This window comes from Columba livia, chromosome 5 (assembly GCF_036013475.1).
Source record: "Columba livia isolate bColLiv1 breed racing homer chromosome 5, bColLiv1.pat.W.v2, whole genome shotgun sequence".
Classification (NCBI taxonomy): Eukaryota; Metazoa; Chordata; class Aves; order Columbiformes; family Columbidae; genus Columba; species Columba livia.
Genome location: NC_088606.1, coordinates 38,262,674 through 38,288,919, shown reverse-complemented (window position 1 = coordinate 38,288,919; position 26,246 = coordinate 38,262,674). Strand labels below are relative to the sequence as shown.

The following is a 26,246-nucleotide window of genomic DNA, read 5'->3' as shown; positions in this document are numbered from 1 at the left end:
CAGGACACTTCACCTGAAAACCAGGAAGCTACCTGCACACATGCTTTTTAAAACTGGTTTCCTACTTTAACTGTAGGTATCAGTGGAAGAGTAAAATCCTTCTAAATACATACAAGAAACTTTCATTTGCCTGACATAAGGCTGTCCATAGGCTAACCAATGGTTCCATTGCAAGAATACCAAAATAAGGAATTCAGCAATTGCAACTCCTTAGGCAAATGCCTTTAAACAAATGCAAGCACAGGATCTGATCCCATATTATCATCATCAAGCAGGAGTCACAGATGCACATTAAAAGTATGTGAAGTAGCAGTATTAGCTAGACAGACAAGTAAAAAACTTGTAACTCAAAGGCTCATTCAAGTCCTGTAAATAACCATTCCAGTGCAGGGTACTCCCTTACACTAGAGTCTACACACAGCCACACTAGCATGCCATTGGTGAGTTCAGCTCCTCAATCTTTAAAAAAAGTTTAAAAGGTTTGTTTTTTAAAGTTTCATTTTTCCTTACTCCAAAACAATATTGACACTATTTAACTGAGAGGGATGAAGCAAAAGGTGGCTTTTTTTTTTTCTCCAGATACTAAAATAAAACCCCAGAATCTAAGAAGAAACCAGGAAAGAGCAGGGAAAGAAGAGGTTTTAAGCACACAAAACCAGAATGTAAAGATCTTCAGTCATATACTTGTCACACTATATATTTAAAGACCATCTAAGTCTAGTCAGAAGACACAATGCACCACACCGGGATAAGCCTGATATCACATTAGAATGTTTGAATACAGAAGACAAATGGCAGACATTATAGAACAGCTTACCTGTAAAACTGTAAATACCGTACTGACGTGAATTGCAAAATAGAGTACACCAATGACTATACACACAATCAGGTCAGACTGCAGTCGTTCACTCTGGGGAATCAAAGCAGAACAATATTAGAAAATACCAGCTTTGGTTATCCTCTTCAGACTCTTCATACCCATCAGCAATAACTGATTAAAGATTTTCAAATTATGCCAGTGTTAATTACTTCCAGTGAAATGATCAGAAATTTCACAACGTAAATATTGCAGTGAGGACCATTATTTCAAATGAGTTAAGTGGAAAGACACATAGCCAAGGTCAAGCATAAGAAATTAATATACCAAATATATTCTCTCATTCTGGACTGTGATGGGGTATAAAGACCCCCTGCAGCACTGATGGAAGAGCTGGAAGTGTGACCCTGTTTCCCATTTGTGATCTAAGAACTTGCTTAGACTGTGGGTCAATTAAGAGCTCTTGAAAACAGCTGCCTAGACAGAGCCAACAACTAGTTGGAATATCTAGGCTCTTTAATCCTTTTACCCCCTCCTCTGCAGGAAGGCGAAGGATAGCTTTGGAATAACCCTGAGGAATGAGTCTGAATTTCCTGTTACCCCTAAAAACTGAACATAAGCTGTTGATTAGAGACAAAAAAAAAAATTAACAGAATGAGTCATGCCAGACTCAGTCACAAGGGGGCAATACGAGCTTAGAGCCACTACAACTCGAGTCTCCAGGTTTAGACCCAGTCCCAGCTCTAAATACAGTACTAATATTTCCAGTCCAGAAATATCATTAAAAGGAATAACTACCCCAAATCGGCCAAGTAATTACACAGAGCAGTTATCGGTGCAAGGCCTTAACTTCTTGGGATACAACTTTCCTACAGGATTATTACCCTACAGTCGAGACGTACACAAGGTTAAATGAATATTCAAACTTCATTTGTACATGTTAAACATAAAAGTCTCCGTAAGTCTTTTTACTTACTGCTCCACTGTGTGAAAAAGAACAAGGTTTAAATATTACTACTTTCATAAATACTTAGAGTGAATTTGTACTAAAAATTCAGAGTATGTGCCAATGTAAACAGAACAGGTTACGTCTGCTGTTAAAAAATAAAATAACGAAAAACCCACAGCGGTTTCCACCATTTTTATTTTCTGCTTCTGGAACAGCGAACACAAAGCTCTTCCTCACAATTACTACAAATCCTGAGTTAATACAGTTTTGCCCCCAATAACTCTTCCCCACTAACTTCTGTACAAAAGCAAGTACCATTTATTAATATCAATATGACCTAGAAGAAAATCCTCAATGATACTTAACTGAATTCACACTAGGAAACTCCAATTCCCACATGCCTCCTTTTAAATAACTTAAAATGCAATATAGGCATTATACTCTTAGTGTAGTACATTGGTTCATCTGCAGATTTACAGAAAACACTGATATCTATTCTAGTTAACACCATGGTATTCAACAAGTGTTGTGAGCCAAGATCCAGACTGATGCCATACAAACATAGTATATGCTTAGACTGAATTAAAAGAATAATTTAAAATCCTACTTACCACAGAATTTCTAAGCTTTTCAGGTAAAGGATCTTTTACTTCAGACAGAGGATCCTCAGGGTTTTTGTCTTCAGAATTAGGAAAAAATTTTGATTGCACTAAAGAGCTTTAAGACAGAGAAAATAGAAGCCATTGAAAAGCATGTATTGTTCTATGTGGTTTTAGAAGAATAACAAAGTCAAAAGTTCTATTACAAGAAAAAATAATCCTGGTATATGTAGTGCTTTCAAATGGCTGAGCAAATTTACACAGATGAGATCTCAACATGATAAAAGAATTAGTTCTCTGGTTGTACACAATGATCACCATTAAAGATAAGTAGCCAGATGTTGTTCAAACAGCAGTTTCTCCAGTACCAATACAGGTAACTGAACAAATACTGAATTTTAAGTGGTATTCTTAGCACTCATGAAACAAAACTTTAGTTCATAAATAACTGAACAGAAATGTAACTCAGAGCGAAGTTCACAAGCGATCTATTTGTCAACACCAAGTAGGAAACCAATAATTCCTTGTTTTAATTCAAACTTCAACTGTAACCCCGATCAAAAAAAGTATCCTGACTAAATAACTAGCTGTGCCGATCAGACTACTACATTCTTCACAGATCTTGCTGGTACTAAAGCCCTAAAGAAACAAAAAAAAACAACAACAAAAAAAAGAAACCACCACACTTACAACCTAAGCTTTGAGAAGACCATATGCGGCACTGCTAGCCATATCTAAGTGTCTCACAACCCCTCAACGTCATGTTTCTTATAATACCCTGGTACATTTCTGTGGTACAGAAATGTCTAATTTCATCTTACGGACAGGAAGATCACTACAGAATGCGGCCTAGATCTTCAAAGCCAACTACATATTGCAATGCTTAACTGTGCCAGATCTGGCTAAATAGATACACTTACAGGTCAAACATTAGCATTCAGGCTTTGGTACTTGGAAAGAACAAAATACCAGGTATTTAGGGACAAGGACCTCATACCAATGGAGTAAAGTCACCTGAACTAAGTAACTGGACAAGGTTTAGTTGCCAGCCCAAATATAAGAATTTTCCTTCTGTGTGAATACTCACAAATCATTAATCTCCCTGTTCACAGAAGAGGCCACTCACTATCTACTCCTGACTACTGCTTATCAAATTCATCCAACATTATGGCTAAATTTAAGTCCAAGTTCAAGCTCTGCCTAACCCAGGTGTGCGACTGAGCATCTATTGGCTATTCTGTGGGAGGTGTTCCTCCTACTGGAACTATGCTGTTTTACACATATAATTATTAACCAAATCAGAAATACTCTCATAATCAGATCAATACTCCAACTCAGAGTAGCAACATGTTTCCCTACGCTAGATAGGAATGCTCATCATCAAAACAGAAGCTTATTTTGCATCTGAGAAGAAGTTACTTGAACAACTGTTTTGAGTATGCTTGCAAGACGAGAACACAGTAACAAAGTGAGAGAAACAGTTCAAAAAAATCCACATGTGGGCTTCAGCTTAAGCAAGTGCTTTGAGTACTACTTAAAATACAGAATAGGGCACAGGTTGTTCAGCACAAATGTGCTAGCAGGAAGACAGCACCTGACCTGCAATTTAGAGAACATCAGCAGGCAGTTAGATTTTGGCATGCAAGTGATTTGCCAGAAGTCACAAAGAAAAGTTGTTATTAGTGGAGAAACTAGTTGCAAACCTTTAGATTCTCTCCAATTACTGAGCCAATATCATACTGTTTTGGATAATGCTGGTGACTACCAGTTCAAACAGTACTAATATCTACCATTATAAATAACATTCCCTTGCAACTTGCTTCTTCCTTTGGAAACTGAGTCACTTACAAAAGTACAGAAGGGTCACTGCTTTGTCTGCTGAGATGATACGATATTGCCACTAACAAACCACAAAATATGGAGAAGAGAACTGGAATATGCTGCCCATCCCAAGAATCCTGGAGACAGAAAAGAAATGTTAATAAAAAAGAGACAGTATATAACACTTATCTGACACATAAGAATTAAGTATATTGTAGTAATAGAATGGAAAAGTTAACTACAATTCCACAAAAATGAAACAGGACTTCTAGCACAAAAAATATTATTCAATATTTACCTCTGCCTAACTACAGATCAGATATTCTAATATAGGGTACATCCCTTAAGCCTACAGAATCTTAATCATTAAAGAGTCAGTTTTTATAACCTTATGAAGAACTTCCTGCATTCCTTGAGACCACAGGTTCTTCAGAGTTTAATTTAGTTATTGCTTTTCAAAGTTATGTATGTTTTTACTCAGATTTATCTTTTCTAATGTGCTGAATTCAGATCAATCAAGTGGTTTTCTTTGTTGTCATGATCTGTACTGGGCCTGCAAAGATGAGACTGATTCTTTGCTAAAGCCCATTTATCTTGAACAGACGTGTTTACAAAGGCTAACGAGACCAACATACAAATTCACAGAAAGCTCATGATCTTCTGCAGACAAGAGTACCACAGGAGTATTTCCTCTAGCAACTTATTACTCTCTGCACCAAAGCAGAAAAAAGCCAGTCAATTCTAAGTTGGAAGGTGCACATGCTACAATTAATTGTGAACCGAGAGAGAATGGCATTTCAAGCAAGGAAAAGCTGTTTGGTTATGGGGCTTTTTTTCCCCCTCCCCCTTTTCTAGCCAACTGAACATTTTAGATATGCACACATGTTCACTTTGACACTACAAACTATTTCCTGGTTTCTTTTCAAGTAACAATTAATCTGAAAAGACTACTTCTGGTTTGAAGCACTGGAGACAATACTCACATGAGCCATTTTGAGAGGTTAACAAACAAATACATGAAGACTGTGCTAGAAACAAGCTGCTTATGGCATTTTTTTTTTTCAGGAATCAATGTATAAAGAAACTGAAGGTAAACATCATGTTTTCAGCCAAAAAAACCCACCCCATTAGTACAGGCACAAATCATATACTTTTTGAAAGCAAGAAATCTGCTTTGTTCCTGCATTGCATCTCCTTTATTGACAGCACAGCTGAGCAAGTATAAAACCCTATCAAATCACACTAATATTTCTAATTAACTTTCTGCGTATTTAGGTATCTAAGGTACTAGGAAGCAGAAAACAATCCAAAACATGTATGTTAGGCTGTGTCTAAAATTTTGCTCACCTTCAGGGCACCATAGCACAGTCCATATAACAATGCTACTGCCACAATACTACAGATAAAACTGTAAAGTGCTGCAAGCAGGCTTGTGGTAGCTGAAGTTCATAGAAAAGAAAGAAAAAAAAAGTGTTATGTAACTAGGTTAGAATACAAAACACTTCAGATTGTTTAAAGACATCAACCCCCCAGTTGCAACACCCTCCTGACATTAAAAAAAATCCCACTGACAGCAACTACTCATTTTCTCCTACAAATGATTTTTTGAAGAGCAATTTATTCAACAGTAATACTATGGAAATCATTAATGTCAATGGAAACCAGTTGAGAAGGAAAGTATACTTTTGGACACCTACTAGGACAGTAAATCTACTTCTCAATCAGAAGACCTTTAGCCTTTTCAAAAATACAATTAGTATTCTTTGTTTAGAGTGTAGTAATACAAATAGTGTAATTGCTAAATTTTTAAACTAGCCTACTAATCTGATGGCTGCTCCTAATCTAATGTCTAATCCTAATGTAATCTTTTGCCACTTACATAAACACAACACTCACCATTGCCACCGAAGACATGAATATCCAGCTGTTCACACAGATACATCACAAATGTATTCACCTGAGGCAGGAGACCAATGAAGAATACTATAGGGAAACATAGTGTAAACACTACGGAGAAAACAAATAGTTGAAAAAGTGGTGAATATGAAAAATATAGCATGATAATGTACTCTTTAGTTTCAGTTCCAGGATATCACATACACCCCTTGACTCAACATCACTGAAATACTTCTACAGTAAGCATACGTTATATAAATCTCTACTTCAGTGACTCAGAACTGACTAAATATAGAGGTTATATAGACCAATAGTAAGAAGATTTCTTGTACTTCCATTTTAATCACTGTAGAAACCGACACAAGCCAATTTCAGCTTTCCAGTTTTATTTAGCAAAGATCAGCCAAGAGTGGTTACAGATTAGACAACCTGTAAATTTTCAGTCATTGTAAATTAGACTTATCCAAGCCTAACTGCCTGTCTGGAGTTACTGGAGCAAGTTAACACCAGCCATATGGATATAAGAGGCCAAGCATTTAACCTCTGGGTTTTCTGCCATTAATAATGTCCGACAATTTTACTCATTTTCCCACACCAGTTCTGAACAGTTGTAATCCTAAATGATTTTTTTAAGGAAAATGGATAACTGTATGAACCATTAAAACTTATGCAAATTACAGAACTTAAGAATGCAAAGATAAACAAATACTATTTAATTTTAATACAGAGGATGATGTGTCCCATCCTATACATTTCAATTACTTTCCATCTTAAGGAATAAAAGAAAATAATATTTTACACAACTATTAAGTAGTTCAGACATAATTCACAAGCAGCAGCATATCCTAAGTTCTAGGTTTTGAGGGACAGAAGCATCCAAACGAAAATAACCCTAGCAGCCAAAAATCTAGCAGTTTAGGGAATATTTTCTAAAATCTTATTGATTTCTAGCTTCAGTGACAAACTGAAGAAATAGATTTCAGAGTAACCTGTAAAGAATCACAAGTCTCAATTTTTGTTTCTACCTTTATATTCACAGAATGATTGGATACTAAAGGATATCACATTAGAAATATTTACAAAGAGATAGGTACTCAATCTGATTTTCTTTCTTCCTACTCCTTTGTAAAGTTAACTAAATGTTGTTTAAAATCATGTATGTTTGGAGCTTGGAAAAAAAACACTGAGTTCTGCATCTTTTTACTGATACAAATTAGGAAATGTAAGATAAAGGACCAGATACTCAGAACCTGAAGAAAATTTTTTTTCCAGAATTCTCAAGTCAGAACTTTTATCTCAAATCACTGCACTCAAGGAAGCCTGCATAAGAGGCAAATGATAAAGTATTCTCTCACTGACAGGTTGAAAAGATGTTTCATGAAGGCCTGTAGGTTGAACTATCTTGTGTTCATTGCAAATAAAATTACAGAAAAGATCTGAAAATACATGACTTATAGAGTAGTAGAAAGCCAGCATTTCTAATGGCTTTTAAAGCCCATAACAGATTTGCTCTCTAATGGGGACCACCTAGGTGAAAACAAAAAATAATTGTTATAAATGTGGAGCAGATTGAGACCAAATGATCAAGTCTAATATGTGGGACACAAAATAAATAAATCTATGCCAGTCCTCACTTGTCTGTTGGCAAGGACACAGCAATTATGTTATCTAAACACAAAGTTTGCCTTGCCGTGCACCTATGGTGTTGTAGTGGTTATGCCTGGGAATGGGAAAAAAGGCAGCTGAGATTGTGACTTTATGTTTGAACAAAGTATGTTTGCCAGTAGCCAGCTTGCTTTGCCATATACACTTTTTGAAACAGTGCTCCAGCAACATTAAGAGTTGCTGAAGGTGGGGGAAGGGAGAGAGAGGGAGTGGGTTACACTGTGGTGGTGTTGCCAGGGGAGAGGGGCAAGTCTGGGTTTGTTTTGTTTTTAAGAAATGAGAGAGGTGTTCTAACAATCTGATTTTCACTGGTAGAACTGCTAAGAAATAGTAACCACATAAGCTGGTGCAAGATACCTAAGAAGAACAGTAAAACATAAGGATCAAAAACCATTCAAAACTCTTGAACTAAGTTTTAAAAGCTAATCACAAAATGGACATGGCCTAGTAAAGGTGCCAGCATGTCTTCATCTAAAACTGAAAAAGACTCTTAAGTACTTTTAAAAGTAGGTCACTTCTACAATACAACACAACACCTACACATACACGTCTGTATTACCTTATGGGGATACAGGTATACATTATGGCAAAATGACTCAAGGTGACAGGAAAGGGAAGAAAAGACTTCTGACATTGACAGAGCGTAAACAGGGGAAATTAGACTAGTCTTATATATTGAATGAGTCAAAAGTATCTGCTGAATTAACTTATTTTTCTATCACAGATACAGAATGAAGTATGCCAGTGCATTAGTATATCCATAGAATCTGTAGAAAAGCACCTTTGGACCTTTGGAAAAGCCTAGACAATACTCTTTTCATAAATAAGAAGCTTTGACCATTTCTCTCTGGATGTTTAAATGCAGATTTACTAGCACAAAGTCAAAGGGAGAAACAGTATGAGGTATGAAATTCAAGATGTTCCTAAAATCAAGTAACAAAAATTAATTCCCAGAATGCCAGTCAGTAATTTTTATTAATAAGTGAATTTTTAAAAATACATATGAAGAATCAAAATCAATACCAAGTTTTAATTTTTCTTGGACAGAAGACTGCTCAAGAACTGGAGGCATGCAGTCAAAACATTTTTAACTGCTGCAGTTTTTCATGCACAGCTATTTTGTCACAACTGAAGAGCAAGTGTGTTCAATTTAGATTAATTCTTAAGAGATTTTCTTTCTCCTCCAAAGAAGTGATCCAAAGAGGATCACCAAGAAGTTCTGCTCCATTAAAGAACATGCATGAAGTTGACATGATAAGATGGTCTTCAAATGGTCACATTCTTTCTTTCCTTTCTATGGGCTCTGCCTGAGATTAAGTAGCTGCAACTATCTTCAATAATTTTCTAAGTAAATAGGGAAAGGGTTAGTAGTTTTGTTGTTTTTGTGGTTTTGTTTGTTTGTTTTGGGGGGAGGGGGGTGAGGGATGAGGTATTTAATGCCAGTAATGCCAGTAGTACTGTAAATGCACTGTGCTGCTCAGAATACAAGGAAAGTACCTCGTACATCCCAAAATTATATTTTTGGTATTGCTGACAGGCCTGCTCTGAGAAGAGACAGCTTAAATAAGATTAAATCTGTCTATAATGTTTTCTAAAATTGTATCCCTACTGTTCTACGTGATGGCTAAACACAATCTGATTTACGAGAAAACCTACTCATTTGCCACAAGCCCCTCTAGAGAGTATGAATGAGTACAAATCAAAATGTTTCTTTATCTGCTGAGCAACACCTCTGCAGTCTGCTACAGCAAAGCTATAGAAGAGGGGAATTTCCCCATAAACTTCAAAGCAAAAACTACTCTTCAGAAAGGAAACTTCAATCAACTGCATTTAAAAGGTCATAATGCAACAGTGTAATAACAAGATGCAGAGTGGTGAAAAAAAAATATTCTACTGTGGCAAAGCAAACAATTCAAATCCATGGAAAAGCCACTCACCTATAACTAAGTCCCTGGCTGACAGCAGCAGCAAAGGGTTGGTGAAAGCCATTCCATACAACCTGAATCTTGTTGTAGATATGTTTCTGCTGCCATAATCCAACAGCCAAATAAGACCACAACATAAACAGAAATATACAGGCCTACTATAGGCTATGATACGATTATGACCCTGTTAAAAAAAAAAAAAAGAACATGTTTCATTATTAGCACAATGATAGTTAATATTCTGTTACAGATAATTTCACAACCACAATCATTGTTCATCAAATAATGTGCTGTCATCTCAACATATCCTTAAGTTTTGTTAATGCATTGTCTTGCAGCATATGTTTTTTTCATGGCTTCAATATAGCAAGGACACAACAATTAGATTAAGTTAGGGCAAGATATATTTGCCCTTACTCTCCGCTAAGTTTTAAAGTACATTTCTTGCAATCCTAAATACCACAAAAGCTCTGACTAGGTTTCATAAGCAAGAATTAATAATTTTTAAGAGAAAGCAAATAAAGTTTATTATGCAGATGCTGCTCCTGCTAGGGGAAAACAAAACAAAACACTGTATTTTTGTGTTGATTAAAACATACAGCTTATTACTTAATATATAATAAATGACTTGCTGCAGAGGAATAATGCTTTTTTCATATCTTATTTAGGACAACATATCTTGTCTTGGCAATCTAGCAGATGCACAATAGAACATAAACATATTGTGCAACACTAGCACACTAACATTTCCATGCTCAAATGTTAATGCTCACTAGAGCATTGCATACTCAGCTTAGAGTGGAGAAAATACGGCTGTATGCGCACTAGGACAACTGAGTGATCTACAAGAACAGAATAGAACACCAGCGCTGTGTCAGTTCATATCAGCATAGCAAATGACAACATTAAGAATACTTCTCACTATAATTGCTTGAATACTAAATATTCATCAAAAACTCTATCATGATATGGCTCTATAGCAAAAGCTAGGCTTAAAACAGTGAAGACATGGTTTGCTAAAAACAAACAAAGCTTATGGGGTGCAGGAAATAGTATCAGTTCCCTTCTCACACACTAAGACAAAATAAGCCTCTTGTGCCTTATAAGAAGGTATGTAAAAAATGTCAAATATCAATTCTCTGTGGAAGTTCGACATCTACAGGATCAGTACAGTGGCACATGGCCATGACTTACATGTCGAGGGGAAGAAGAATCTGGCTGAACACTCTGAAACCAAAATGGAAAGAGGAAAGTTACCCAATCTACAGATAAGTCCATTTACTCCTCCCCCCATCATTTCTTGATTTAAGTTCTTTTAAAATCTATAATTAATTTTACAATTGTCAAACCACTCTACAGCCTTTAAATAACGCAATGTATTAAACCACAAAAATCTGTTCAGAGAGTATGTCTGTAGCCAGAGTTTTAAAAAAAAGCCCTCATTTTTAAACTTTTCTCTCTTTTAAAAACAAAATGTGCTAGGCACTTCAAATTTAAATCAAACTTTCATCCTAATAGTCTAAGCATAAGGAAATAAACAATCATTCTTAAATTACAAAAGTACTATTAACCATTGTCTAATAAAAACTATGATTCTGATAAAAAGATACTTAGATATAACTGATTAATATGAATTCACTGAGGTGATTCCACTAAAAAAAAAAAGAAAAGCAAATCAAAACAATAATAAAGTTTAGTTTGTAGGCTGTTTTTAACCAGTAACAATGTACTCCTCTTGGAGGAAATAAGAAGTGCATGAGAAAAACAAATAAAGGTTTAACAAACATACGCAAAAGCATTCTAGTGAAGTGACCTTGCATGACCGTCTTCAAACTTTCCACGAAGTTGAACCTTAGTCACTTCTTTTTAAATAATAAACATGCAGGTTTTTTTCCTTAAAGCTCTAACCAGCCTGCAACACCCAACTGAAGTTACTTATATTGTTTATAGAAAGTGAAGATTAAAATACCTTCAATAGTGAGTATTGACAACTGGCTATTACCAGGCAGAACTGGAAGACCCAAATATCCTTGAAAAAGCCCTCTATAAGAAGGACAGAGCCCAGAAATGCAACTAGAATAGCTAGGATGACAGCTAATACGTTTTCCAGGATCTCACGATTCCTGTATTGGAGAGAAAAAGAAAAAAGAAAAATAAAAAGATGGAATTAAAAGCTAATTATGTCTTGAAAAAGCTGGAAGGGAACACTTCAGGTCAGAATTTAACAAGAGTTATGCTGCTGGTGCCAAAGTAGTTAAGAACAGATTTGAACTTGCATAGACTACACTAGTACACTGACTTTTAGCAAAGCTAGGAGCTACCAGCACTGCAATGATAGCTCAACACAATGAGTATCTTATGGAATTGACCTTCAAACAGCAGAAGATAACTGCAGCAGATAACTTAGGAAATAATTCAAATGGTCAACCAGAAGCATGGTCTGTAACATAAGTCTATATTCAAGGCCCACACAGGATGATTACAAGCCTGTGAAAAACATATGCAAGATAGCCTGTCTGTATATGATCTGTCATTCATGACTCTGTAATGAAGAAACTAAAAATACTCTCACTGAATAAAATATGCCAGTGGAATAAAGAGAATTCCATATGATACTAGTAGTGCTTAGGAAAAGAATTAGCAGCGATTGTGCCTGAACAGAAGCACTACTATATTGTTTATCTCAAGGAAGTTTATTACCAAAATTTACATATTCCATATATTCCAAAAGCTGAGGGTGTCAGATTGTCACCTTCACTTTATCCCACTAGGTAAATGCAGCAGGGACAACAGGCTACAGTATTAGACGACCCTTTCGAAAAAGGCTTTGAAATAGCTGGTAAATTCTCCCTACTTGCTGAAATAATCTAAGTGCATGCCAGGTTCTAGGCCCTTTCTGTAAGTTTTCTTTGAAAAGGTTATTTTCTAGCTTTAAAGACTAGCAATAAATCACTCTTTTTGACCAAATACTCTATCATCCCACTCCTGCAAAAAGTGAGGGTTGGTTTTTTTTCTTCGTATTTTCAGCATCGCCAGAAGAAAAGGAAGAATAGCCTTCATTATTTCCATAAAACTGTGTTTTGTATTATTCTTTAATCTTTAAGTATAGTAATTAAGTACAATTCTCTAAAGATAGCTTTGTCTGTATTACTTGCAGTCCAGTTACCATTTTTCAATTGTTACTTTGAGTCTAGTAACATACAAAAATCTCACCTATCAAATAAAGCCAGAAGAGTTAATCTATCAAAATTGATGCTAATCCAAAGCTTAGGCAGGATCCAAAAGCGATAGTACTGCTTGATTTTCTGAGCTGCTTCCTCTTGAGTTTGCATGTGGTCCTGAAGGTCAGGGCTCAGGTCAATATCTTGCTGCTCCAGCAGATCTGTATCCATGGTCAGCAGCCTGTTCAACCTGATCTGAGGAAGAGAAAGCTAAAAGAAAGTCAGTATTAACAGAAGCTCATTTTTATCATAGCACTGTGTTCTACTGAAAACTGCTTTGAAAAAGCTTGCTAAAATTATTTAGTTTCACTTTTGAGAAGCTCTATGTTAAACATGCTAAGTTCTCATGCTTTTACTTTACTTTTCCTGACCTTATCACAGCAAATGAACAGCACCAGCACTGGTAACAGTTTGCATAACACAACTGTTTGGCATTTTAGCATATGCCTTATTTAAAAAGAAGTATGAACATGTCATCCAAGCACTTATGCCATTTACTCTGAAAACTTCAAATTTGAAGACAAGTAAACTGATATATGATCAGGAATAACAAATACTACAAGAATATTCCAATTCTGAATTTAAATAATTATAACACATTTTTATAGTCAGCTAATCTGCATGCACATCCATGCCAAATGTTTGGTTTTGCATGACAAAGCAACATATGCATGCATCAGTGGTCAAATTCACACTCACTACATTCACAATATACTCCGACAAATAAAAGAAAGCTCTGGCTTAACTCCTCAAGTACTACTTATGACTGACTGTACTTCCCACTTATTTAGTAGTTTGTCACTCCAGAGTTCTCTGGAAATCACAGTCATGCTAACAACCATAAAGCACATTTAAGAAGAGTGCTCAGAAAGTTAAAAAGTCACTACAGTATGTATATGTCACCTAACCCACTTCATAAACTTCATGAACATGCCAGGAAACATCTTAACACACTGCCCTTTACTCTATAACATCATTAAAATGTCAAGTAATGAAAAATCTTCACAATCTTCACCTAAATACTCCATCAACACCTTCAAGTGTAAAAAATATGAGTTTGGTGTTGTGTTTTAGTTGTTTAAAGCAAAAAACAAACAAACAAAAAAACAGTCTTAAACTTTAACATTTGTTTGAAAAATTTTTTCATGACTTCTTAAAGCAGTGTTCTGTAACTATGCTGAGCCAGCTTTTCCTTCCCAGAAAAAATACTAACAAAAACATCAAGTAGGAACCCTCCCTTTCTAAAGGCATTTCAAAACCACAAAACATACAATCCAAGATCAGCTGTGTCAGAAAACAGGCACTTCTTGACAGCTTTTTAAAAATTTGGTTTCTTAAAAGGTAGAATCACCATAACATAACATTTGCTGCATTAATAATACATTTCAGTAGAAATTTCAACTTAGACACATGGGCTAAGCTTCTACAAATATGTATTTGCCTTAAAACAGAATCACACCCTTCAATAGGAGCACACTGACAAACCAACAGCAAGTAACAAGCAATGCAACCTCTTTTTTGAAGGCTACATTTCAAGAGGGCTGGTGGAAAGCAAAGAAAGCTCCTCAAGCAGACACCAGGTTTGAAAAGCACATTCTTAGTGAAAAGCATGGCCAGGCAAATGGAGGTCTCTTGCTCCTCTGCCAAATGCTGAATCCATATTTTGTTTTCCCTCTTGATCAGGTCATTAGGTACTCGAATACACTTTAGTTTGGTTCCCTAGCTTAAGAATCATGACCTTAAGAATCACAACCATTTGCACTGTTTGCATGACACAGCAATATCAGATGCTAGAATTAGGAGTACAGATATATCTGGACTTGACAACAATATAAAAGATTTAGAGATCAAAAAACTAAGGCATTCTGAAGCTATTTGCACTATGAAACAGCATAAGCCTCTGCCTTTTTTCCCCAGTCACTCCCTTGCATAAGAACAACAATTTTGTACAGCAGATTCCAATGACATTTTAAAATTCCTTTCAGGGAAATTACTTAAGTTTTACTTGGTAAGAACATGAAATTTATTCTTTTTGTTGCCTGCTAATCTTAGTAATGCACAGAAGGAAAACCCTGTCCAAGTTGTTCAGCCATCTCTGGAAACCTGTAAGAGGTATTCTCAGAACAACCATTTTCTGCACGATTTTGAAAATCACTATGCTTTACATCAGTAGAAACCATCTATATTTAAACTCTAAAGTGCTATGCAAAAAGATGAATTTTTACGTATATATGAAAATGCTACAACACTAAATAAATGCTTTATTTTCATTTAACTGCAGGCAAAAATCCTTCTTAAGAACGAAAAACTATGACATAGGATTATTAATCAGTGCTCTACAATTGGAAAGTCTTCTCAGTTTTTGCATGCTTGAAAAACAAATAAGAAAAACTTACTAGATCATGTGGATAAAAGCGAACTGAGGTAGAACTCGATACGTGAGAGTCCGTGTCACTATAAGAACAGGGGAAAGACTTCAGATTATAAAACTATATTTTATTTCAACAGGCCACTCTAATTTTCCAGTGTTCCAAACTGATTTTGACTCTTTGCAGATTTTAGCTGAAAAATCTTCCTTTAAGTTTCTCCTTCAGTTACATATTCTAAATACAATTATTCACTTTGATTTGTGTATTGCGGTAAATTCTGTAGCTATATTAGATCAGGAGACACTTGACCCATGCCCTTAGTATAATTTTCTCAACACCTAGTCCCTAAATTGTCTAACAAGGATTACCATTATAATAATTATTCCACTTGAAAAAACAAAGATGTTTAATAATCTGTTAGCTACTGATGTGTAAACATGCATCACATCTCTAAGGGAGACCAGAGTCCACTATGTGTTCACATACTGAGTTTGTCAGTTCTACACAGTTTTGGCCAAGGTCCCAAAAATGCCAAGAATACTACATACTTAACATGAGTATACTGAATTACTTAATCTTAAATTGCTTTTGAAAATTTAAACCTTAAATAAACTTAAACCTCTGGTAAGAAGAGCAAAATTACTTTGCCATTTCCATTCATTAGAGATGAGGAAAAAATGTCTCTTACTGTATGAGAGTCCATATCCAACCATTGCTTTTTTCCCCCAATTTTGGATAGCTTTTGGATGTTTGTTTCCCATGTAAATCACATGGCAGTAAGACTTGTATCAAATTTATGCAACTTCCCTTCAGTTCCTTGCCTTAAGATAAAAACATTCTTTGTTATCGGTTTTACTTTGCTGAAACTCAAGTATTCTCTAAAGCTGAGATCTGATTATTTGGATGTGGGCAATTCAGTCCTTCCATTAGCACAAGTAAGGTCAAAACAGCAGCCATCAGCAAAGCCATTGCATCTGGAACATGCAAGCAGCAGGGGCAGCATTGGCAGCTTTGTGCAAGGAATACAGAACTTTGTCAAAGTTCAACTCTAGAATAGGCACTTGCACACTTTCACAAGAAGGATTTGAAGATGGGAGCTTTTATATTCATTACTCCATAACTCCAATAGCTGTTCCACCCACACATGGTGGGAATTTGTAGCATTCAGCATGACGCAATAGCTTCAGAGCAGTTCTATATAGTCAAGTGGATGGGGGAGGGAAGGGATGCAAGATGTTTTGGATTGTTTTTCTTTCTTCTGCCTCCTGTCCCTTCAGAGAAAGAAAAGGCAGCTTTCCAACAGCAGATGAACTTTCCAGTATGTAGCTGGCTATTTCAACTGTAAGTCAAATTTTAACCTCAGGCATGTTAACACTTCCATGTATCATTTCATGCCATCTATGAACTTGAGAACGAATTTATCAGTTTACATTTGCTTCACAATTGGAAGTTCATTTGTAAATAAGTTAACAGCCATTATGGTCAACAGCCACCTGCTTTCCGAAAACCTGGGTTAAGTCCTTTAAGAAGGACTTTCTATAACTAATCAAAAATGCATTTGTCAAGTTCTCAGTCTGGACATTTATTGCTTAAGCTAACGGTAGTCTTCATTTTCTGATATTCATTTAAGTGGATAAGATTATTTATGCAGTTAGTGTTATCTCCTAGTAAAACAAAAAAAAAATCACTTAAGATTTCAAAAAGTATATGTATAATATATCAATTTTTTGTAGTCTATACTAAATAACCTTTTAAAATTAAAATAAAATATTTTGTTGCAGTAAGACAAGAATCATCACTCTTGACTGGCCTTCACACACACCAGATGTTGGATGCTCTTCTTGCAGCTGGTTCAAAGTTCACAAGTGACATGTCGCAGCCCCCTGTCTCGTAGAGCGTAGAACTGAACTTACCTATTAAAGAAAAGGTCAAAAGTAGGTCAAAATTTCATAATGTTTCATCCCACTGGTACTAGTTTCTAAATATTAACTTACTACTGAGAACAACTTAAGACATTTAAATTTACATCAGTATCAGAATATAAAATGTGATTACACGTTGTGTCACCAGTGAAGACGAGACATTAGCTACTCAGTCCTCTTTCATACCATTTCACATGACATATATACAGTAAGCTGCAATACTAAATTAAGAGTTTATATTTACAAGATGTAATCATTAATACAACAGAAGTAGAATGTAAGCCTTTCTCCACCCTCCCAGAGAATAACCAGGCTGACAACTTGCAATGACCAGCCCCTTCAGTTCTTCCCTGCCCGCCCCCCCCCCCCCCATCAGAACAATAAGTAAATAATTCACTATCAGCATTTGAGAACTATGACATTTAGCTGTGGCAGAGATTCCTCAAGTGTCCAGATTAAATTCCTTTGAGAAGCACATGCCTACTTTAAAAGACACAAAGAGTGAAAGAAGTGGCCTGAGATGCTTCATAAGTTATGCCTCCAGAAAAACTAAAAAAGGAATGGCAGGCAGAGATTTATTCTACAAGCCAGAAGCAAACAGTGTAAGAACAGAAGACTGCAAACTAACTTCTCAGACAAACCCTTTCAAGTTACTGGAACTCCATTAACCATCATTTCCTGAAGTTGTTATTAAAAACATTTGAATGAACAATATCAAGCTATTCCTAAGTATATAATCAACAAAAAAGTAGCCAGAGATTATAACTGAAATGATAAATTACCTTACTCAGAATATGATGTTTTTACAGTGCCCTTCTCCCACAATAGTCTGATCAGAGATAAGCACTGCAATTTCCCCTGAAGGTCAGGTTCCATACATTTTACCTCTGAATGCAGGAAGCTGATTTTGAAACTGTGATCTCAGATGAAATGTTCTGCCAAATTCTCCATCTCTCCTAGCTCAAAACCCTTCTTAAGCCATGATGCAAAGCATGCAATATTTTAAGATCTGCTTATACAGACCAAAAAAAAAGTCCCACTTTGGAGCACTTGAAGCAAAAACTGTACATGCCTCTCAGCTCCATGTCTTGCAGTTCTTTCCTCTCTTGTTGATACAGAATAACAAGCCATTGCATGAGAAATATCTAACAAGATCAGAGCTTCCAATCTTGCCCCTTTCTGTGACAGCATAACCTGCTTCTCATATAGTGGGGTTTGATTTTTATTTTTTTTTTTTTTTTTAAACCACACTATAATCCTCCTTCAACTCCTCTTCACACCCACAGACAATTATGTTCCATTTAGAAGTATTTTAAAGCAAAGTTAAACTCAGAATGGATCATTAAAACAAGTGAAACTAAGGAAAATATCTCCATAAAGCTTTCTACCCTCAGAGGGGGCACCTCAGACCAACTAGACGTATTGCAGCTGTGCTGAGAACCACCATTCTGACAAGACAGCTCCATAGCTCAGGAGTCTTGCACAGCCTGCATCAGAGCTCAGTAACGCAACAGCATTCTCTCATTATTTCATTACATCTCCTATAGGCATTTGTAAGGAAATGCAAGTAAGGAAGCTCACTTGTTGGGGTTTCTTCCTCAATAGATTTTAATGAAGTGCTTTAGTTAAATAACCTTTTGTTATTAATGCATAATGTAGTAAACAGTTGTTACTGAAGTTTAAAATTTAAGCTAGTGCAAGTTATTAGAAATCTTCATCCCCACAACCAATAAATAACATCAATTGCACAAGTCCATGTCTTAACTACATCAGTTAAAAAAAAATTCAGCAGCAAATATGAAGGTATTGGATAATACACTTGAACTCTAGTCAGGACAGAATCATGTATAACTTAATAGTAAAAAATCTTCTGGGCAACCAGATCTTAAGAGATAAGGAAGTCTGGGTTAGATACTTCATGTTTTTGCACTACTCAATTGAGAGCCTGGAAATTAAACTTCCTGATTTTTAAATTAGTGAAATCCCAGTCACAGAAATTACAATATACTACTTGCAAGCTATAACTTCCCATTCTCTTGGATTGAGATAATACATCAGATATATTTGTTTTAAAAAGAAGTTTACTGAACAGTTACACTCATGTAAAATGTCTGAAAAGGGCCTAAAATTACAAAAAAGTACCATAAAATGCTTCATATTAGAAAATATCTGCAGTTGCCTCACATTCAACTGATCTTTCAATCAGCCAAAATTTACTGCATTTGTACTGCTGCTGTAAATACTTCATGGCTGTTCTGAGATAAAACAATCCTGGTCAATAAAGCAGCAGCAAACACACAAAACACTTAATTCTGATTGTTTACACACAAACTACAAAATGAACTCAGGTTTTACCATACTTGCAATTACATGCAATTCATCTCCCTACTTACATAAGGCTTCCTATTGAAAGTTAGCTCTGTCAAAAACACTTGGCTTCCCAGTAAAACAAAGTTGCCTGCCCTTGTTTGTTTGTTTTAAATCAAAAGACTCTCCAGAAAAGCCTCAACTCATTCAAAGTAGAAAAGATGACATGACTATTCAGTGCTGCCAAGGACACAAATGCTCCGGTGTGACTGGAGATTCTACAGCGGAGCTCCCTGAAGTCCCATCAATTTAATACTTTTTGCACTGCATGAGATAACAGTCGCATCCCCACAGCACTCTCAAACTCTAATGAAGGATCCCAATACTCAAAAGACTCAATATATATGGATATACCTATCGGTTTTGGTTACCCTAGTGATTTTCTTCTCCCTCCCATTCCTAGCTCTCCCACACCATTCTCTTGAAATATTTTCAACAGCATCACACTGAAGAAGCTTAAGAAAGTTTTTTCTTTTTATAAGCACTGTAGTTTTATCAAGTTGTGAACAAATGGCAGTCAGAAGATTATTTTAGGATCAAGAAAAACAGCCAATAGCATGTTTGTCCACTAAAGAGAAATGTTTATAATTTCTTCCTTCTCCCCCAAAGGGAGTACTGCTAGTTCTCAGCAAATTCAAGTCACCCAAACAATATTCTATTTGGACCAGGTTACAAAAATAACAAAACCAAGTAACCGATACTCAAGCACACAAATCCAAAATACATCTTTGTTCTGGCATGGAGAGGACAAGATAAATGTACCTCCTCTGAAACAAGTCTCCTTGTTTCAAAAGACAAACATCTCATCACCAAGTCAAGAGACAACCACATAACAGTTCACACTGTACAAACTGCCATTCCCACAGTTCCAGGAATCAACGAAAGCAACAGGCTGATGAGGTGACACAGATAAAACCTGGAAGACTTAAGTGGCTCAGGATCCATCTAAAATCATGCTCTGATGATTTCTTAAGTTATTTTCAGCACATTTCCTGGTTTTCCATCTAATAAATATTACTTTGTTTCAAACATCCCATAAATTAGTTCTGAATGTTGCTAACACTTTTTGACATGCTAAGTCCACATTATCAGTAGATCAAGAAATACTCATCTAGTATTTGTGATAGTATTTTTAAATTCCTAGTTAGCAAAACCAAAGCTATCAGAATTTGATTACTCTGTAGGGTGCAAGGAGCTGTCATTTCAAAGGTCAAAATTTTACTTTCAGCTGCAGTATAAAGACTTAGAGATTTTCAGTTAGAACACTTAAAAGCATTTATTTTTTTCTTTCTATCTGAAGTTTGCCAAAAGACTAACTTTTACTTATTATGCAGAATTCCACAGACTAAAACAAGGATATTTCCTATAGGAACAATGGGAAGTGAGTATTTATTTTCTACCTGTGCCTTTGAAAACACTCCCCCACCCATCTCAAACAAATTACATCTACTTCATTATAGAAAGGTATCAAGGAACTGATTCTAAATAGGTTTTAATCAAATAAGTAGCCAACGTATACATTTATCTTCAGAGAAAAGTTTTGATTTTGAAGACCATCCTTCACAAATTCAATAAATCTGAAAAGTATCACTTGCATATAAGTGATACAACCAGAAGTCCAATACAGTAGTGTCCCTGTGTTGTAAAGCTCCAGATGACCAGTTCCCTTTAATCACAAAAACAGTATTCCTCAGGGAGGGAGGCAGGGGGATCACCTAAAAACAAACAAAAACCTCACCTAGTTGAGAAGACAAGGGGCTGTTATCTGTTATTTCAACCCAGTTTCAGAAACTGGGCATCTGTTCCAGTATCTCAGTACTTGGATCCCTAACTACTTCACAAATTTTAACACCTACAGCCTTTACTGCAAGGACTGAAAAATCCCACCCATCACCTACATGTTTCAAGAATTAGCCATTAGTGAGAATAAAAGGCATCAGTAATGCCACACTATGCTCCGAAGACTGTCATTCACTTAAGTCACACTATGCATATGTTTTGCTGTTTTGTGGATTCATATTATACTAATCCTACATGATGATACTAATCATGGCACGTGGTCCACCACCTTTCCTTTCTGTCCAGCATTCCTCCTATGATTTAGTTCATGCTTACTGCTCGTTAAGCTTCCTTGTCCATCAAGTTCCATCCCCTTCATGAAATAATATAATTGATTAAAAAAAATCTTACTTTGAGCCTGGAAGACTAAAAACAATGCCTCAAAGCATCTCTTGCCTTACTCTGAGGGCAATGTCCAGATACAGACAAGTGTATAGTAAGTATGAGACTGGATGTAGAGTAGGTATAATAAAGGTTCATCCTTTGTAAAATAAGCCACCAACATCAAGTTAACAGACATGAATCTAAAACAGACAAAAAACCCATCTCTCTTGTTAAGAGCTGCAGCTTGACATCAACACATAAATGCAGAGAATGCAGAAGCAGATACTTCAGTTTAAAAAAAAAAGGAGTCTTAAACGCGAGGACTTTTAATGTAAATCAACACACGCCCTGTTTGTTTTCCACAAGACCTGGAAAATGCCAGTAGAATTTCAGTAAGAAAGTAAATTCTTATATGCATTGTATGGAGATAGATAGCCCTACCTACTTCATTTGTCACTTCTATTTCCAGTTGCTGTAAATATGGTTTTGTTTCCATAGCTTCTCCCCAGTCTCTACTTTCAATATTTTTTCTGCTCTGGACAGTCACAGTGATTTTCACAGTGACAAAGAATGAGTCTCATCACCTGCATTGCTTTGATCAGCACCAGAACAAAAGTTAAGGAAAAAAACTCCCACACTCCCCCACCTCCAAACCACACACACTGTAAAGTACCAGGGTCATCTTCTACTGGATGGTATCTTGGGACAACAGAGCAAAACCAACAGCCTTAGACTTAAGGTAAACAGAGCAGTACTGTTACTTCATCCCCGACTGAGGATAAAAAAAGAAAACAACCCAACAACATGTTACAAGGAAAGATACTCTTCCCTTATCAAGCCTGAGGAAGGAATCACATGTGAAAGCTTAAACCATTTTGCCAACTATTTAACAAAACATAGTACCTGTTGCACAAATTGCTACACAAACTAGAAAAATTGTTTTTCCTAAAATAAAGACTGATCTTGCCTATAATAGCTGCTTTCATTCACGGAAGGTTTCTGAACAGATATTCAGAGCCTTAAATCAGGAATAAATCCTGACTATAAATGAGATTTTTAACTGAGCAGATCCTGGAAGTTTCTTATCTCCCCAAGGCAGTATGTTGCCCCATGCAACTATAAGCACAGTATACAGAAAATTTCAGAAGAATTTAGGTATATAAATTTCTGAACACTCCAATACATGCCAAGTGCAACGAAAATGCCTATTTAGAGAGCCTGAATGCAATGTTGAATTTCTTAGATGATCCACTTTGATTTCTACTAAAACATGGCAATATAAGTTCTTAAATAACTCAGACTTAACTAGATTATGTATTAAATCTTGAATTCCATAAAACTTGATTGTACTATTTTGGGTAAGATGAACCAAATCCTTCAAATACAGTAATGGCTTTAAGAATAAATCACAACATTAACCTTGAACAGATATAACCAGTATCCCTGAATTTCAGGGTTATATTCCAATATTTTTTTCAAACAAGAAATGAAAAAGTCCAAATTAAAGAAAGAAATCTGTAGTTTCACCCGATAAGCTTTCAAAGTTCAGAGATACATACAAGCATTGAGATAGAAGTCTCTATTTTTCTCTCTAGAAACTAGTAGATCCCCAGACTCTAAAACAGAAGTTATCAGGGAAGTAGATGGTGTATCTAGCACATCTGCAGTATGTTTTATAAATCATCTCTGAGAATGTCAAGGCTGTTTTCAGTTTTGCTTATATTCAATTTCTCCTTTTATTGCAGCTAGATGGTGCAGAAGAATGGCAACTTGTTAGCCAAATTCATATTTAAAGGGGTGCCACAGCCTGGCAATTCTAGAAGTTTTCCTCACTAGTGGAATAAGATGACAATTCACTTATCTCTTAGTATTGGGTTTCAGTAAAGTCTGAAACAAGTGTCTTGTCAGTGTTCTGAGCTAACCTGTAGTTTTAGGTTATTACAGCTGACAGCTGCTCAAAATACTGTCACTAATAACTGTCAGTTCTACAGATGCCAATTTTAATAATTCAAGGAAGAATTCCATGTTAATGCTGAAGTCCTAAGTAATTCAGGCCATATATAGATAGCTGCAAAGATCCCTGCCAGGAATTTTTCTACATCTGCCCCTGCATTACTGTGTCACAGGAGATCAGTCACTTGTTATGGCTTGTTATGAACTTCCATCTCTCTAGCAATTTTATTAGCTGCACAGAAGTCAATAAGTAGTTAAGAACTACATAAAATTGGCCATGAAGAACTAAGGGGCACTGTAAGGCTCCATAAAATGATTACCTTTGATATAAGAGAATTCAGGTTTTCTTCCAATCTCAAGCTCCGAAATTAAAGTGTGCATGAAAAGTAAAGCACTCTCATTCACTTGAGGATTTCTTTTTTAAACCGCAACTAAGCAAGATTCCTCTAAAAAGTAAGATCAAGAATTCCTAGGGACCATAATATTTTTTTCAGGAAACAGAAGACCCACAAAGCTGGTATCAATCCCTGCTAGACTACCTGTGGCAATGCAAGAACACTTATGCATTACATGTGTTACATTGTTCCAGTAATGAAAGCTCTCACACCATCACTATTTGTATCTATACATCCTTAGAATCTTTCACATTATGTATTTGTTAAAAAGCCTGGAAAGGCAATTGTAAAAGGCAAGGAATTAATGAGCAATACAGCCTTTTAATAACTGCACCTACAAGACTCAGATACAAAGCTCAGGTTAGCTGATTTTCACTGCGTTATTACCAACACATCTGCCACGTTAAAACGTCCATGTCACCAAGGTTACATAAGGCCTGCATACCAAGTTCATCGTGCAAACTGCCACCGCCTGCAGCAGCTGCAGCGGCAGGTGAGGCTTCTAAGTGGACACTCCCATTTCTCACCAGGAAGGAGGCGCAAGCGCCGGGCCCAGCTGCCTGGGGAGGGGGGTGGGACTGCGCTCTGCCCTGGGAGGGGGCCTGCGGGCCTTGCTGACCATCTTGAAGGCTACGAGAAAACACGGATTGGGGACACGTTACCAGGAAGAAGAGAAACACAGCTAAAAGTGAAGCAAAACAAGAGGTTGTGTAATAGTTTAAAGAGGAAGACTTAAGAGTACAGCATTAAGAAGCTACTTATTAGGGTTAAGTTAACCCATGCGTTCTGTATAACAGAATATTTAGACACTAGTTACGTCAGTAATCCAGAGATACAGTTCCTATCCTAATTCTTAAAAGCAGTATCGCTTTCTAACATCTACCTGGATCACCCTTACACATATTACTGTAAGTCTTAATTTATGGGTGCAAAAGCAAATTTCTGGTGGCTAGTCTAATTACAGACTAACCTGAGGTATCACCTACACACAGCAGTGACTATTCCAGTCTCCTCATGATGGCTGTGGCACTTTCTGATCATTGAGGTATGACTGGATCAACTCTTCAATTGGCCTTTTCAGGGGGTTTTTTTGGTTATAACAACATGGCCTTTCTACATATTAATCTGCACTCAAACTAGAAAATGTCTTTAAGATTTGTTAGTAGCCATGTGCTACCACAGACCTTGTAAGATAACTGTAGTTGAACATTTCAATTCAGAATTGTTTCCAACATATTAAGAATGCTTAGAACAAATTACTGCTTGGCAAAAGTTAAGTCTATTTTGAAGCTTTTTTACAGTACAACAAAAAATATTACTCAGCATTACTACTGCAAAGAAATTGTTCTTTACCCATACACATAACTGCACCAAAAAAAAAAAACAGGTTTAAAAAGTCAGCTTGGGCTTCAGAGAAATTTGTGATTTTACAGCCATATGAGCTTGAAAATGTTAGTGCTCTTCACAGCCTTCTAATTACAAAACTATTCTATAAAGCTAATTAACAAAGTAAGATTTTTGTTTTAATACCTTGTTTAGTACTAAATGTGGCAAAGCATCAGAATACATTATGCTTACACTTGTATATCACATCTACTTTGCAAGATTAGTGTTCTTATCCTTCATTTTGTGCACTTGAAGTTATGCCATAGTCACCTGTGGGACTTGACGAAATTATGAAATTATTTCTTTTTAGACAATAAAATAATTTATGAAGACTACAGAAAATATCTTAAACACTTCTGAAAAACAATCTCTTATCACTCGTTGCTTTTAGCATTCCACTGCTTACAGTGTGGTGCTACCGACGCAAGTGAAAAAGCAAGATCTGACTAAGGGCTGAGGGGTTATATCTGATGTTCTTGCTTTGAACAATGTTTTCTACAATACCCACTTTGCAATTCTTTTCTTAGAGCTTCACTGGAACAAAAATATGGATATAAGTATGAGAATACATGTTCAAAAAAGCTCATGCAAAATAAAGCAGACATGCATACAGCTTATGATGTAAAAAATTGCAATGCATTAATTTATCATATTCTAACATACTTGAATTTGAATTTTAAATCAGGTGTGTTGCTGCTGTACACAAGGCTCTCAGAAAGATACATGGCAACAAAAGCCCCAAGGAAGCTCAGAGATGTGCCAGCCTTCATTGTCTCCCTTAAGTATTATCAGCAACAC

General features: G+C 36.1%; 1 protein-coding gene across 21 annotated transcripts in view; it reads right to left on the bottom strand.

Annotated features, from left to right (window-relative positions):
* The window catches only part of PCNX1 (pecanex 1), a 96,704-nt gene that overhangs the window by 28,250 nt on the left and 42,208 nt on the right, over positions 1-26,246 (bottom strand). For 12 of the 21 annotated variants that reach the window (XR_010472982.1, XM_065064445.1, XM_065064444.1 and 9 more), the window contains exons 8-19: positions 24,508-24,692; positions 17,085-17,175; positions 15,290-15,347; positions 12,886-13,103; positions 11,642-11,795; positions 10,867-10,899; positions 9,685-9,856; positions 6,083-6,193; positions 5,534-5,625; positions 4,214-4,323; positions 2,378-2,483; positions 818-910 (exon numbers count right to left, since the gene is read on the bottom strand). Coding sequence is in view for 20 of the 21 variants with exons in the window: in XM_065064445.1 (XP_064920517.1) it covers positions 818-910; positions 2,378-2,483; positions 4,214-4,323; positions 5,534-5,625; positions 6,083-6,193; positions 9,685-9,856; positions 10,867-10,899; positions 11,642-11,795; positions 12,886-13,103; positions 15,290-15,347; positions 17,085-17,175; positions 24,508-24,692 (1,423 nt within the window). In the remaining variant the exon portion in view is untranslated. The remainder of the gene's footprint in view (positions 1-817; positions 911-2,377; positions 2,484-4,213; positions 4,324-5,533; positions 5,626-6,082; positions 6,194-9,684; positions 9,857-10,866; positions 10,900-11,641; positions 11,796-12,885; positions 13,104-15,289; positions 15,348-17,084; positions 17,176-24,507; positions 24,693-26,246) is intronic. The other 9 variants (XM_065064450.1, XM_065064451.1, XM_065064454.1 and 6 more) reach the window with 5 other exon arrangements.